This window comes from Pipistrellus hanaki (genome assembly GCF_964339955.1).
Source record: "Pipistrellus hanaki genome assembly, chromosome: 4".
Classification (NCBI taxonomy): Eukaryota; Metazoa; Chordata; class Mammalia; order Chiroptera; family Vespertilionidae; genus Pipistrellus; species Pipistrellus hanaki.
Genome location: NC_140506.1, coordinates 16725043 through 16739970, shown reverse-complemented (window position 1 = coordinate 16739970; position 14928 = coordinate 16725043). Strand labels below are relative to the sequence as shown.

The 14928-nt window shown below is 33.7% G+C and overlaps 1 protein-coding gene across 4 annotated transcripts in view; it reads left to right on the top strand.

Annotated features, from left to right (window-relative positions):
• The window catches only part of CDH12 (cadherin 12), a 652689-nt gene extending 649488 nt beyond the window's left edge, over window positions 1–3201 (top strand). For all 4 annotated transcript variants that reach the window (XM_084880772.1, XM_084880773.1, XM_084880770.1 and 1 more), the window contains one exon: window positions 1878–3201. In XM_084880772.1, the coding sequence (XP_084736898.1) occupies window positions 1878–2377 (500 nt within the window). In that variant the 3' untranslated portion in view covers window positions 2378–3201. The remainder of the gene's footprint in view (window positions 1–1877) is intronic.
• The last annotated feature ends 11727 nt before the right edge of the window (window positions 3202–14928 follow it).

Here is a 14928-nt window from a genome sequence, read left to right as displayed (position 1 = left end):
CCCGTGTACCTGCGCTGGTCTAGATTTATTACTTTGCTAGCATACAGCAGTAAATGTTGGCACTCTTAGTCTTGCCTTGGGCTCTGCTTAAAAGTCCATCCATGGTTTGACCTCCTTAACTAATCTCAGGCTCTTAAATCTTCCAGTTTATTCTTAACTATTTTCATATCCTTCCTAGGTAAGGGGAAGCATAAGAATCTTGTGGAGTTTAGATACCTTGTAGGCAGCCTCGGCTACATCTATCTAGTCTCCTTTTCCATCGTGGAAACTCTAAAGCTGTTTTATATGCCAGGTTTCCCTGTGAGGGCTGCAGACTCTCATGTACTCCCCAGGTGAACAAACAATAAAGACTCCCTTTGGTTCTGAAAGTTGCCTAAACTCTGGGAGGAACCTATTCTGTAGAAGCTCTACCTTTATCTCCCCTGTTTTTTCAATTCATCAAACTCTAATTTTGGAGGAAGAGGGAGTAAGTGGGCTTTCATCATCCTATGACAAGAATCTTCCAGGCTTTGCTGTGGTAAATGGAGCACATTTTGTCTTTCAACTATTACCATCACTATGGAGAAGAGGGGGTATATGACAAGGGAAGTTGAGTACTGACTTCATGGTTTGAATCTGTACCTATTTACCCATAAAAGAGATAAACATGATTTAATGATGGCGATGAGTCAACTAGAAACAAAGAGATATTTAATAATAAGAGTATATAAGTTAACTATTTCAAAGTATTATCATGCTTCATGAAGGTAATTGGATACCAGGTGTTTGGCTTGGGGAATGTCTCAATGTAGTAGGACACATAATTTAAATTATTAGAGCTCTTAGTTAAATGGTTTATAATACTAAGGCCTTTACATTGTATATTCTTCTCTTTATCTCTTGCTTATTTATTGCTTTTAAAAATGACTCTCACAAGAAGATTGTATTTATTTCATTAGAAGAAGTTAACATAAGTGGGAAATCTAAGTATGAATAATACCTAAATATTGTTGATGAGCTATAATATTCACACTTTATAATATCGATGCTATACAGCTCTCTGTATATTTACAACAAACAATGCTTTTATTTTTTAAATATATTTTATTCAGTTCAAAGAGGATCAGTGATTAGAGAGAATCATCCATTGGCTGCTTCCTGCATGTCTCACACTGGGGATAAAGCCTCCAACTGGGGCATGTGCCCTGACCAGGAATTGAACCATGATCTTCTAGTTCAGTGTTTTTCAACCTTTTTTGGGCAAAGGCACACTTGTTTCATGAAAAAAATCACGAGGCACACCACCATTAGAAAATGTTAAAAAATTTAACTCTGTGCCTATATTGACTATATATTGTATAAAGTAATTCTCTTGAATAGGAATCAAATAAACACAAAGAAAGTATTTTATAATTACTTTATTATGAAATATTAAGTAAACAAAATAGTGAAAAATTATAAAATTCTTGTCTTGTCTGCACCTACGGCACACCAGGCAACATCCGTGTGCCACGGAACAGCGGTTGAAAAACGCTGTTCTAGTTTATAGGTCGATGCTCAACTACTGAGCCACTCTGGCTGGGCAGTAATAAACTTCTTTTTGTAACTTTGTAAAACACTTTTTACCAGGCAGTAAAATATTTACATATAATGCACATTGATATTTTCTGTAAGAAGGCCATCATTGTTTGAGTCTGTGAATAATGTGGCTTTGATTTCTTGTTACAGTTTCGAAATAAGTGTGAGTGTAGGCAATGAAAAAATATAAGCATAGATCTGATTCTTATCGATTTCAGTGACCGTATGTTATTAAATAAAGCCAGTCAGCCTTGATCAATTTTATTTTTATGACTCCGTGAACTGACATGTTCTCAACTTTCAACTGTTTTGTCTTCTAGTCATAGTGGTGCTGTATGTCGCGCTGCGGAGGCAGAAGAAGAAAGACACCCTGATGACCTCCAAAGAAGACATCAGAGACAACGTTATCCATTACGACGACGAAGGAGGCGGGGAGGAGGACACCCAGGCTTTCGACATTGGTGCTCTGAGAAACCCAAAAGTGATCGAAGATAACAAAATCCGCAGGGATATCAAGCCAGACTCCCTCTGCTTACCTCGGCAGAGACCCGCAGTGGAAGATAACACAGACATAAGGGATTTCATTCATCAGAGGCTGCAGGAAAACGACGTGGACCCAACTGCCCCACCATATGATTCCCTGGCAACATATGCCTACGAGGGAAATGGGTCTGTGGCAGACTCCCTCAGCTCCATAGACTCTCTCACCTCGGAAGCTGACCAGGACTATGACTACCTGACAGACTGGGGACCCCGTTTTAAAGTCCTGGCAGAAATGTTTGGCGAAGAAGAGAGCTATAATCCTGATAAAGTCACTTAGGGGAGAAGCAAAGACTATATCAACAGAAGAAATTTAAGAAAGAAAAAATAAAGGAATCATGTACACACACACAGACACACACACACACACACACACACACACACACACAGGCTTTATAGGACAAGAAATTCTTTGAGTATCTGGTTTCTAGCAAGTTGCTATATTTATCATATTGTCAGTTTTGGTTTGTTCTGCCAACACAAGATAAATCCTATTAGATGTACTTGCTTGGTTTGGTTTTGTTATTTTGGAAACACACTGAGACAAGCTCAGGCCTATTAAATACAATTTACTGACATGACAACCTAGAATGAAGATAGCTAGGTGGCATCACGGTGGAAGAGTGTTAGATTTTTCTTAATTCCACTAAAGTGCCTATTGAAACTCTTATCATTTAAAGTGGTGTACAGTACACTCCGCTGTGATGACATTGCAGGACTCAGAGACACAGAGGACATGAAACAGAGACACCGTCTTTATATGCCAAGGAGCAATAGCAACATGCTGACTTCTAATTCCTTTTGAGAAAAAATAAAAAGCATACTTTCTGAACTCCATTTTCTTAGAATTCAAAAATTTTTAAAACTGTATGCCAAAACGCATTTGTTTTCCCCACCCTTTCAGAAAATTGAAATAAATGTGATGTTAAATTCAATATGTAAGTTCTGCATTTTAAAAGCAATGTTTGATCTTCCCATTACTTCATATTAAGCTATTCGTTAAAATGTTACTTTTTATCAAAAAATAAACTTTTAAAAAAATGAAATTAAAAAAAAAATCCCTCTTTATAAAGAGAGGCCTCAGGGCTAAAACTCTACATTAAAATAAACATTGGTTTTGTCTTAATACTGTGCTGGTGGTGTGTGGAAGGTTGGTTTTAACAAGTGACCAGATCACTGAAGTCTTCATTCATAGATAAAACTCTAAGTTGTCTTTTTATGAAAATGTTTTTTTATGGGGGAGGGGAGGGGAGAAGGAGGTGAAGGGTAGGGTGGGGGGAAGTACCATTAATTTAAATAAGAAAAAAATGAATTAATTATATAGCTTTCAGAATTTCTTATAAGCTAGTGATTATGTGATGACTAAATAAAATAAATACATTTCAAATAATACAGGATGGAATTATAGCATCCCTAAGAAGCATTTATTATACAACAATAAACAAAAAAAATATCAGGGACTTCAGAAAACTCAAACCAATAACTAACTCCTAAAATAAACACAAGTGAAAAGCCGGATCATTAATTTATTTTACTAACATAGACTTCAACATTGTGAGCATTGTTATTATTTTGAGGCTCAGAATTGCTTCGTTACACTGATCTACAATAATTTCAATATAAATCATCCCTACAACTATTTTGTAAAGAACTGTGTAATTTGATACAGGTTTCTAATAAATATTAAATTGGAAAGCATTCAGACAAACTATACACATACATTTTTTTTCAGAAGAACTATACACTAGCTTAAAAATGTACTTAACAAGCCAGCTAACTATAAAGTAAGAGTATTTTTCTTAATATTTAAAGTATGCAAGTTACTACAGAAGTATTGAAACTATATGTAGAAAAACTTGTTTATAGATCCATCCTGATATATCTACCATATCTGGCTATATTTGTGAATATGTTTATACTTGCAAGGCTGTGAAAATAAATTTCACAGATGGGGAATAAAATAGGAAAATAGATAATCCAGGCAGCTTATTTTCAGTCCTATTCTTTACTAAGTGCTTACTTAAAAATATATGAATAATAATTATGCTGTGGCAATTTGAGCATTTGAATCTGTATTTCCCATCCTTTTGTGTGTGTGTGTGTGTGTGTGTGTGTGTGTGTCTGTGTGTAATACTGGTACTTGCCTTATTGTCTCTATTAGGAACAATTGTTGACCTTATTTTCATCCCACCACCACCTCATTACCTTTGTCTCACCCCTGGGACTGCATTAAAATACTCATGTAGCCTAATAATTTGCAGTATAATATGCTTTGGAAACTATTTTTAAAAAGCTGGTGATATGATAACTATACTGGGGTGGGGGGGAATAAAGGCAACTTCTAGATTTCTCCTTGCAACATAATTTGATGCGTATGCCTTTCCAGAAGGTTGAACTGCAAGATCACTAAGGACTGGCAAACTAGTTCTTGCCAGGAATTACTTCATTTTGCATCTTGCTAGAGAATCTAACTGCTGTTGCACACAGCAATACAGCGGGAAAATGGTGGCATGGAGAAAATTTGGGAGGGGCAGGTCATGGTAAGCCACAGGACTGAAATACTAAACAAAAACATAAAATCGGTGGGTCTCTTCTCCAAACTAACAAGCTTTTTTAGGTACCTCCATCTTTTATTTTTGCTACACGCTGCATTATTTTGCTAGGATGCCATAGCAAAGTACCACAGGCTGGGTGGCCTAAACAACAGGACTTTATTTCCTCCTTGTTCTGGAGGGAAGTCCAAGATCAAGGAGTCCAAAGCGTTGTCTTCTTCTAAGGCCTGCTCTCTTTGGCTTGTAGATGGCCATCTTCTCTGCTTCATGGCGTTGCCAATGGGCCGATTCCTCTTCTTGTAGTCACACCAGTCATTCTGAGCCTATTCACAGGACCTCTTTTTACTTCAATTCTGAGGCACTGGTGGTTTGGACTCAAAATATGAATTTGAGGGCTAGCCAATTCAGCCCCTATCAAGCACACAGATGTTAACAGAATTTAAAAAAAAATTGATCTGCAACAAACAACCAAACAAACATGTGGAAAATAAAATCTTGAATGGGAATAATTTCAGGTCCAAGGGAAAATCATAGGCATGATTTGTTGAAAAGAGGCCTTTGGTGCTTATAAATTGGAAGTACGGGATATCTTTTATACTATAAAAAGCACTAAAATTAATGTTGCAATACTTGGAATCCTTTTCTTATTTATACTAATAACACAGTCACTGGCATTCATTAAGCAATATAAAAATGTTTAGGACTTACATGGGGAATTTTGGCTATTAAGGACAGATGTTCTATAGTGTCATGATTACATTGACTGTTTCCTTTTACAGATATATGTACTTATATACTTAACACATATTTGTTACTGATATATTTATAAAATGCAACCTTTAATTGTTCTCAAAGAAGCATTCCATCAACACATAAGAGTGAAACAATGCTACACTTGACATAATATAAAATTGCTTTTGAACCAAATTCTATCCCTAACTGGAAATGTCATATGGAGCAACAATTTAGCCTCCCTCTCTTTTATTCTCTTGGTAAAATTAACGTGTTGCTCTTGGTATTAACTAAGTTTTTTCAAAAACTTCTTGACTCAAGTTGTGTTAGAATTACATGAATTTCATTAAATAATAAATAATTATGTAATTATGAATTACATAAAACTGATAATCATAGCGATCTTTTTAAATATATATATATATTTTATTGATTTTGTACAGAGAGGAAGGGAGAGAGATAGAGAGTTAGAAACATTGATGAGAGAGAGTCATCGATCAGCTGCCTCTTGCACACCCCCTACTGGGAATATGCGCAACCAAGGTACATGCCCTTGACTGGAATTGAACCCCGGACCCTTCAGTCCCCAAGCCGACGCTCTATCCATTGAGCCAAACGGGTCCCGGCAATCATAGCGATCTTAAAACATAATATGAATATCAAAATCTTTGCAGTATGGATTTGGTTGATTATACATTTATTCACCACATATCACATCAAGAGAACCATGTAACTATTTTTTAAGTAATAACTGTCATTATGCTTCAGTAGGATTGATTCGTAGAGATGTACATAGGCAGAGTGAGAAAATTCAATGTTAAAATAACTAGAGCTCAATTCTTAAGCCCAAGGGGCGGGGGGCGAGGGGGGGGAGGCGAGAAGGGGGAGGTCAAGTGATAGGAAGAAAATACTAGAAGCCTTGTGTTACTTTCTTTCAACTAGAAGAACATTTTAGACATCCTTTTAAGTTTCACTAACTATCATACTAAAATGAGAATTCCTAAAAGCAGATGTAAATATGCAGACATATTTGAATTGGGCCCCAAATTGACTATGTTTGTAAAAAGTTAAGAATTTGTCAGTAACATCAGTTAGCAAAAAAAAAAAAAAAAAAAAAAAAAGAAAAGAAAAGAAAAAAAAAGATGGTTAGAAAAATAATTTAATAAATCTTTCCATGTTTGACAATGTCTCTTCACCAAATTTCAAATTTTTAGTTTCTCTAGGTACACAATGTTCCTTTAGATTTTTTCCTTTAATATATTAAGGTGTTTTCTATCATATTCTAGTATCCAATCCAGCTTATGAAATAGAAAGATGCAGGTCATTCCTCTTTATGTCATAAAATTTTTTTCGTGACAGTCTTCAGATTGTTTTCTTTTCCTTGGTGTTACGATATTGGCACTAATATATTAAGACGAGTCTGTTGTCATTTTCAGGAGTAGACACTTAGGGAACCCTTTCCATGTGGAGCCTTCCATTTCTTCAGTTTGGAGAGATTTCCTTGTATTCATTCCCTAATGGGTTCCTACCGCGTATTTTTCTGTTTGGTATTTGTGGAATTTTTAATATTTATTTTTTCAGTGTCCTAGTCTTGAGTTCATTGTATTATCATTTAACTTACCATTTTCCATCTTATATTTTACTAGAGGGCCAATGCACAAAATATGTGCCCTCCCTTCCTCTGGCTGGCCCTGCCCCCTGGTCGAACTCACAGACAGCTCCTGATTGAGGGGACACTTTGCTTACCACGCTTTTATTATATAGGATTCCATTTTCATGATTAGCTTTTCATCTTTGTCTTTCAGTTCTAATGACTAGTCTTGTAGTGATTTAGTTTTAATTTCAGGAACTTTTTGTTGTGTTATTCTGTTCTCTTTTATTTCTGTTATTCTGGTCTTGATTTATATCATTTGTTCTTTCACTGTTTTTTTATCTCACTCATTTTTTAAATTAAATTTTTTGTTGTTTAAAGCATTACATAAGACTCCCTTTTCCCTCCATTGTCCTTCCCCTGGCTTCCCCTACCCCCCAGCACATGCCCTCACCACCACCACCACCACCGTCTGTGTCCATTGGTTATGCTCATATGCATGCATACAAGTACATTGGTTGATCTCTTACCCCCTCATGCTCCTCCCCTCCACTGCCTTCCCTCATAGGTTGAATAGTCTGTTCAATGCTTCTATGCCTCTGGTTCTATTTTTGTTCATTAGTTTATGTTGTTCATTATATTCCACAAATGAGTAAGGACATGTGATATTATCTTCCTCTGACTGGCTTATTTCACTTAATATAATGCTCTCCAGTTCCATCCATGCTGTTGCAAATGGTAAAAGTTCCTTCTTTTTTGATAGCAGCATAGTATCCCATTGTGCAGATGTACCACAGTTTTCTAATCCACTCATCTACTGATGGGCCCTTAGGCTGTTTCCAAATCTGAGCTATTGTCAATTGAGCTCTGAACATAGGGTGCATATATTCTTTCTGGTATTTCTGTTTTCCTCATAAAATCTTTGTGTTTTTTTATTGAAAAACTGTATTACAGACAAAGGTTTAGATGTTAAGTGTACTTGCTACTAAGGTATTTGTGATTCTAGGTCCTCTAAGATAATAGAACAAGAAAATACATTATACATCAACCTACAAACATTCTTCTATATGTAACCATCTGTAACTTTATTAAACAAAAATTTTTTCATGCTAACGTCTCCAATTCAAATACATTATCACCTGGATCATGCTACATCATTAAGTATATCCTTCTCTCTCCCACTTACATGTAAACTCTTACTCCAAAACTAAGAAACTTGATTTCCAATATCTGCTTCTCATTCACTTGATGGTTTGATTTTCAGCATACATACATACAGTATGTCAGAATTATGAACTCATGCCCTCATGCAAAACAGCTTGATCAAGTTGTTTTCCTTTAGTCTCATTAACTCTACTAATTTCCAAAGTCACTTACGTCACATTTTCACTCTACTAGCTTCATTCAGTGAGCTTGTTTCATCCTTTTGCTGAACAGATTATATTGTCACATTCTGCATTCAATCATTAGGCCCTCTAGTCTCCTAAAACTGTACATTTTTAATTTGCATACATTAAGGTTTACTTTTCACGCTGTAAAGTTCTATAGATTTTGACAAGCACATAGCATTGTGCATCCACCATCCTAGTCACATTGATAATTGTTTTACCGATTTAAAAAAAAAAAAAATCCTCTCTGCTTCACCTACTCAATGGCTCCCTCCCCGACTCCTGCTAACCACTGGTATGTGTAGTGTCTTTATAGTTTTACCTTTTCCAGACTATCATACAAATGAAATCACACAGTCCTTTTCACATTAACTCTTTTACTTACTAATACAAATTAAAGACATTCATGTTTTTGTGTGTATCAGTAATAATAGTTCATTTCTAGTTTCAATTATTAATGGCTCATTGTCTTTTATCACTGAATATCATTCTATTTTATGGAGGCAAATTCATTTGGAGCTAATTTTTATGAAAGTTATATTGTGTGTGTTAAGCACTTTTTTTTGCTGATGAACATTCAATTGTTCCAGCACACTTTGTTGGAAAGACAATCTGCATTCTCCACTGAATTTCTTTGACCTTTTATATTTGTGTGGATTTATTTCTGGACTCTATTCAGCTCCATGTTTCTCTGTGTCTATTCTTTTGCAAAATCATGCTGCATTGATTACTGTTGCTTTATGTAAGTCTTGAGTTCTTGAGTGTGAGTAGTCCAACTTAGTTCTCCAGTGTTGGATTGGTTATTCCAGAATTTTTGCTTTTCCTTATGAACTTTAGAGCCAATTTGTTTTTATATCTATTAGGTAACTTGCTGGGATTTTGATAGAAATTGCATAGAATCTGTAGACCAAATTGGAAGGATTAACAATAGTTTGTCTTCCAATCTATAACACACACTTCCTCTTCTGTGATTTAGATGTTCTTTGAATTCTACCATAATTTCTGCAATTTTCTGCATATAGAACTTACATATGATTTAGTAGATTTATAAATAATTATTTTCTGGTGAGTATTATAAATACTATATTAAAATTTTCATTGTTACTGCTGATAATGGGGAAACGATTATCTTTTGTTTAAGTTGTACTTGTTTACTGTAATCTTGCTATATTTAGTTATTATTTCATATTTTAGTAGATTATATGGCCTTATACATTCACATCATGTTCAAATACAAATGTTTTAGTTTTTATTTCTTTTTAATATATTCCTTTTATTTTTTCTTCTCTTTTTGTTCTATGCAAGAATGTGCTTATTGTATAATGTTTACTAGCAATAGTGATAGCAGACCTCATTACCATGTTCCAAACTTAGGGATGATAATATTTCTTTTTCTTTTTAGATTATTTTAATCAAGTTGGGATCATTTATTTTTTTTTCTAATTTACTGAGATTTTTAAAATCATAAGTGGCTTGTTAGATTTTTTTGTTAAATGGCTCTTTATGTTAAATGTCTTGATGAAATTATGTTTTCATTGTTAGCCTATAGATACAGTAGATTAAGTTAACTATGAACTTAAGTAATTTAATAGGTATAGGAAATTCAGGTTATTTATTTCTCTTATAAGAGTTATGCTAGTTTGTTTTCTCAAGGAATTTACTCATTACATCTAAGTGATAGCATTTGTGAGCATAATGTGCTTTTTTCTGCATAAATTTAAATGTTTGCTTCTTTGTGTGTGTGTATATATATATCAATACATTTATTTATATCATTCAAAATATTAAATATGGTGAATCGATCATTTCTTTAATCCAATGAGATTATTATGTGAAAGTAGGGTTTGATGTTTGATAACTGCTATATAGATATTTATCCAACTATAGCAATATGATATACCAAGTTATTATTTAGCAAGGTAATATGGGAAAGTCATTGTTTTAGCCAAGCAATTAAACTGATGGACACAAAGAACGAGCAAACCGGAATTCCAGTCTTTCCTCATACAATTTACAAATGAATTATAACATTCCTTAAATTCTTGAAATAGTGAAAAGATAATATGCAAAATAAAATGATATAAATATATTAGGTGCCCCACATTTGAATGTTATAGCTGAAGACACAGAAATGAAAAGGAATCTCAAATAATTACCCTTAAAAATGCAGGCTTATGATGGAATATGTAAACTAGTGACATAAGATAAAGTTACATACAGCATATTACAAATATGTTTAAGTCTTTTGTTCTAATAAGAATGAAACATTTTTGTCTCAGCAATTACTCTTATAGGAATAGTCCCTTGCCTACATTCAAGTATAATGAATAATTTACAACGCTTAGGGAAACTTTCTGTAGAAATAGTACAATTTTTAAATTAGAAAAATACTTAGCGATTAGTCAATTCTTATTTTAAGAAATATAGTCATATAAATTTTAGTTTTGGAAGAAGACTTGAGTAAACACTTAGTAATAACATAGTGTGTTCATTTCCAGCTATATGCCCATCTTTCGGTTCATGCACACAGTCCCATGAAAGTAATACCCCTCATTTCATAATGCAAATACAAATTCTCAACCTGATTTCAAAACATACCAGTAGTCACATCCCTTTTAAGTGACAGTTCCGAGGAGAAAAGTAAAAATATATAAAGACTTCCAATTCTCTACCTTGCAAAGGTCTATATAAGTTTAAAGACATACCCGTGCTCTCCTATCTCTTTATTTCATTATCGAAGATGCCTGAATTCTGAAGGGGGCCATTCTGTCTTATGATTTTAATCTTACATAAAATCAGCACATTGAAAAGTAAACTTCTTTCTTATTGCAGCACGCATGTCAAGTTTCACTTTGCAGTTCACTCAGAGGAAAATGCATTTCCATCAACATTTTAGTTATTACATTTCAACCTTTAATTTTTTTTTTTTTAATGTGAAAACTGAGGGACAGAGAAACGATATGATTTCCCATGGTCTCAAAGCCAATAATTTTCAGGACTCTGATATGGACATTTGTTGGATTGACTTCAGTGGTTAAGCTTTTTCCATCTCATTTCTGTCTCCCCTTGACATACCTAAGCTTGATAATCGTTTACTTATCTACAGGTTATTTCATTTTCCATTCCATATAGAAGTTGTTTTAAAAATATCTCCTAGATTTTTCCCAATCACTGCCACATATCACTCCTTGTCCTACATAGCTCTGGAAAAAAAAAAAAAAAAGATTCCAGCTTTATAGAGTAAGCATTCGTTTTTTTTTTGTTCCACAGATTTTCACTCATCCTTCTCTTTTGTCTATATTGGCAGGATTATTTCCATAGTTGTGTTGTGTGGGAGTGCCAATCCCACAGTGTCTCACATTAGTGCATAATATTTTCGACCTAGGAGTGTTTTGGAATTTGAAGAATGTGTTTCCAAAGAATGTGATTTCCAGGTCACTATACTTTTTAGAATTTTTTATACAAACGGATTTATTTATCATTTATTTTATTTTTCTTATTATCAGGCTGTCAAGATTTTTCAAGTCACTCTAAGCAAGAATAATGCATGTTTCTATTCTCTTGGGTACTTTCATTGTTATTCATTCATTCTTTCAAAATACATTATTAATCATAGATCTAATTCACACCTCTCAGTAAAGAAGTTCCATGGGACAAATGTATTCTTATGTTCTGTTTTTTTATGCCACAGCACATGGATAGACTAACAAATGTACTAATATATGAATATGATAAGGGATTTAATAGGGGAAGATTAACAATTGAGGATAGCATTATGTTTTAAATTGTTCTCAGTACAGCATGACCACATGGGTGGACACTCAAATTAATGGGACATAAAAATAGAGGTAATAAGGCAATTCTCCACTGTATGGCAGAAGACAAAAGTTAAATGCAAGAAAATGAATTTTACTTTAACAGATGCAAAACCATTTTTTTTCTCTTTTCAATGTATTTTTCATTTATTTTACATTCAACTGGAGGGAAATTGGTTATTGATTTTCTGTCGGAAATTGAGAACACAGTTTCTGAAAAAAATGAATGCATTCCCCCACTGGTAGGAAAAAAAAATGCAAGTAATTTACTCTTGTCCTGAAGGGTGTCAGAAAGGAAAGAGAGGTAGCTTGAGTTCTCAAAACTTGTTGCAGGAAATGAATCCATATTCTTGCCAAAGAGAGTCTTGACATGATCATCAAAAACATTTATTTTTAATAAAATTTGTCAAAGGTTGTATGTTACTAAGAAGCTAGTAACTGTAACTATGTCTGCAGGGTCACAGCAGAACTAGAGGTGACTAGGAGATTAAGTCCTGTGCTTTACTAGGGTGTAGCCTTATATCCTCAGCTAGGCCTGAGAACGGAAATCAATACCTTCAACTACAGGCAATTCTAAGAAGTAAGGTTGAATCCACACATCTGTTTCTTTAGTTCTTATCAAACACCTTAAAAACACACAAATATTTTCTTCTCTTTTACTCTTTGTAATATAAAAACAAATACTCATGAGTTTCTAGAAGTTACGTAGATCATATGAAAAGTATTTTATTCAATAGGATAAAAATAAAGCAAATGCAATTTTATATTGGACATATATTTATATATTATCTTTACAACCTACTATTGCCTAAAATAAAATTGTGTTTATATAATTTATTTTAATTTTTTTTTCTGACCTGCTAATGTCAATTGCTTTTAAAGTCAGCTACATGAATAGATTCATTTCAGTTTTTATATCTTTTATGATTTAGCTAATGCTCTTCTCCCTGGTGGGTTCACCAATTTTTTTAATCTAGTTTTATTTCATTATATTTCTTAAACTGAAATAATATAAAAATGCTATATAGATATAGATATTTATGTTAATAGAAGTGTTTGTGAACTGCCTAAAGAATACATATTGCATGTAAGTAAAAAACAAACCATTTAAATTCAGTGAAATCAGTGTGTACTATCACAATTATAGAAGTCAAACACGAACTTTTATTTTTTTGACAAAATCAAATGTAAAATGTGTTTAGATTAAAATTCACAAACAGTTATCACTTTAGATAAAGTCACAGGTAAAGATTATGAATTTTAATATGCTATCCATTAATTTGTACTTTATTTAGCAACAATTTATTGACCATTTAATATGTAAGATATACATAAGAACGGTTCCTGTATTTATGTCCCTTTAAAAATAAACTAGTGTGTTTTAACTTAGGTGAATATTTTACATTTAAAGACATAACTTTTTGTATCAAAACTATATTTTAAATGTTTTTTTTTTTTTACTTTTATAGTTTAGTATTAAGAACATAAAGATAGCATTTGATTGAAAACCATTTTATTTACAGTGAGGTGATAGAGGTGGCTTTATTAATACATTTGTCAAAGATTAGAAATTCTTCCAAGGACAAAAATACACACAAGAGATTCATATTTTAATTGTGTGACTTAGTAATATATTATGACCACTATTCCTATCATTTTAGAAGTAACAGCTTTCTTCCGCCAATTTCTTTAGAAGTTGATTCCTTTTCCTTCTGCTGGTTAGAGTATTGTGGGTTTCAGATTAAGTTGCAGCTATATGATGTGTTTTTAAATGAAAATTCCGCTTCCAGTGGGTTTAAAATGGAAAGCCACGGCCTGACTCCAGGCTATGTGCCGGGTAATTGCAGAAAGAACTTGGTGAGGTCCGTGTAGAATGAATGAGCCCCAGCTCTGTGAGATGCGGTGCAGACGATCCATCCAGCTGAGAAAAAAACTTTGAAGATGATTGCCTTAGGAATGCTAGCAACACAGGCTGAGAGAGTGAGTCTAATTCAAAGCAAGCAAGCCATCCTGATGTTGTACGATGATAACTCCTCAAAACTCTGGAAAGTAACTACTTCATATGGGACATAATTGGCATTTAAAAAACATTTGATCTGACTGAGTTAGCAATGCAGGTTGCAAAGGAAACCAATTTATTCTTGTGGGAGTTCTATAACCGCATCTGTGTTACATTTAAAAATAAAAAATATAAAGGTGCTGTCCGGAAGTGAAAGTTAAATAATAAAATAAGCCAAGTGCACAGCCAATGTTAGGATGCTCTACATATTGCAAATTAATTCACACGTATGATTTTTAATTTAGGTTATATAACAAAGGTTACATTTTAGAGAGTGGAGGTTATAAGAGCACAGCCTTCATAGAAACTCATAGTTGTGCACCAATCTTCACTTTTTCTTCCTTGTAAGCATTTGAATATTTTATGGGTAAATGGCTAAATATTGAGCATTTGAAAAACTCAACCTTTTGGTTAAGTTCCGGTCAAGGAAATGTTAGTGGAAATGGTGAATACAACCTGTTCACAAAGGGAAAATAAATGAGTTTGTTTTTTTGTTTTTTAAATCTCTCCTCATGTTAGCTGAAGTGTGGACTAGGTCGTTGACTCTCAAAAGGGTTTCATGGAACTCCAAGTGGAAACACAAAAATGAGCGATAAAAACAAGATGCTGAAACTAGAGATCAACAGAGTCCAGGGCTCTTCTGCCAGCCAGGAAAGCAGAGGCAGGGATTGGATGATAGGTGCACATTTAATAA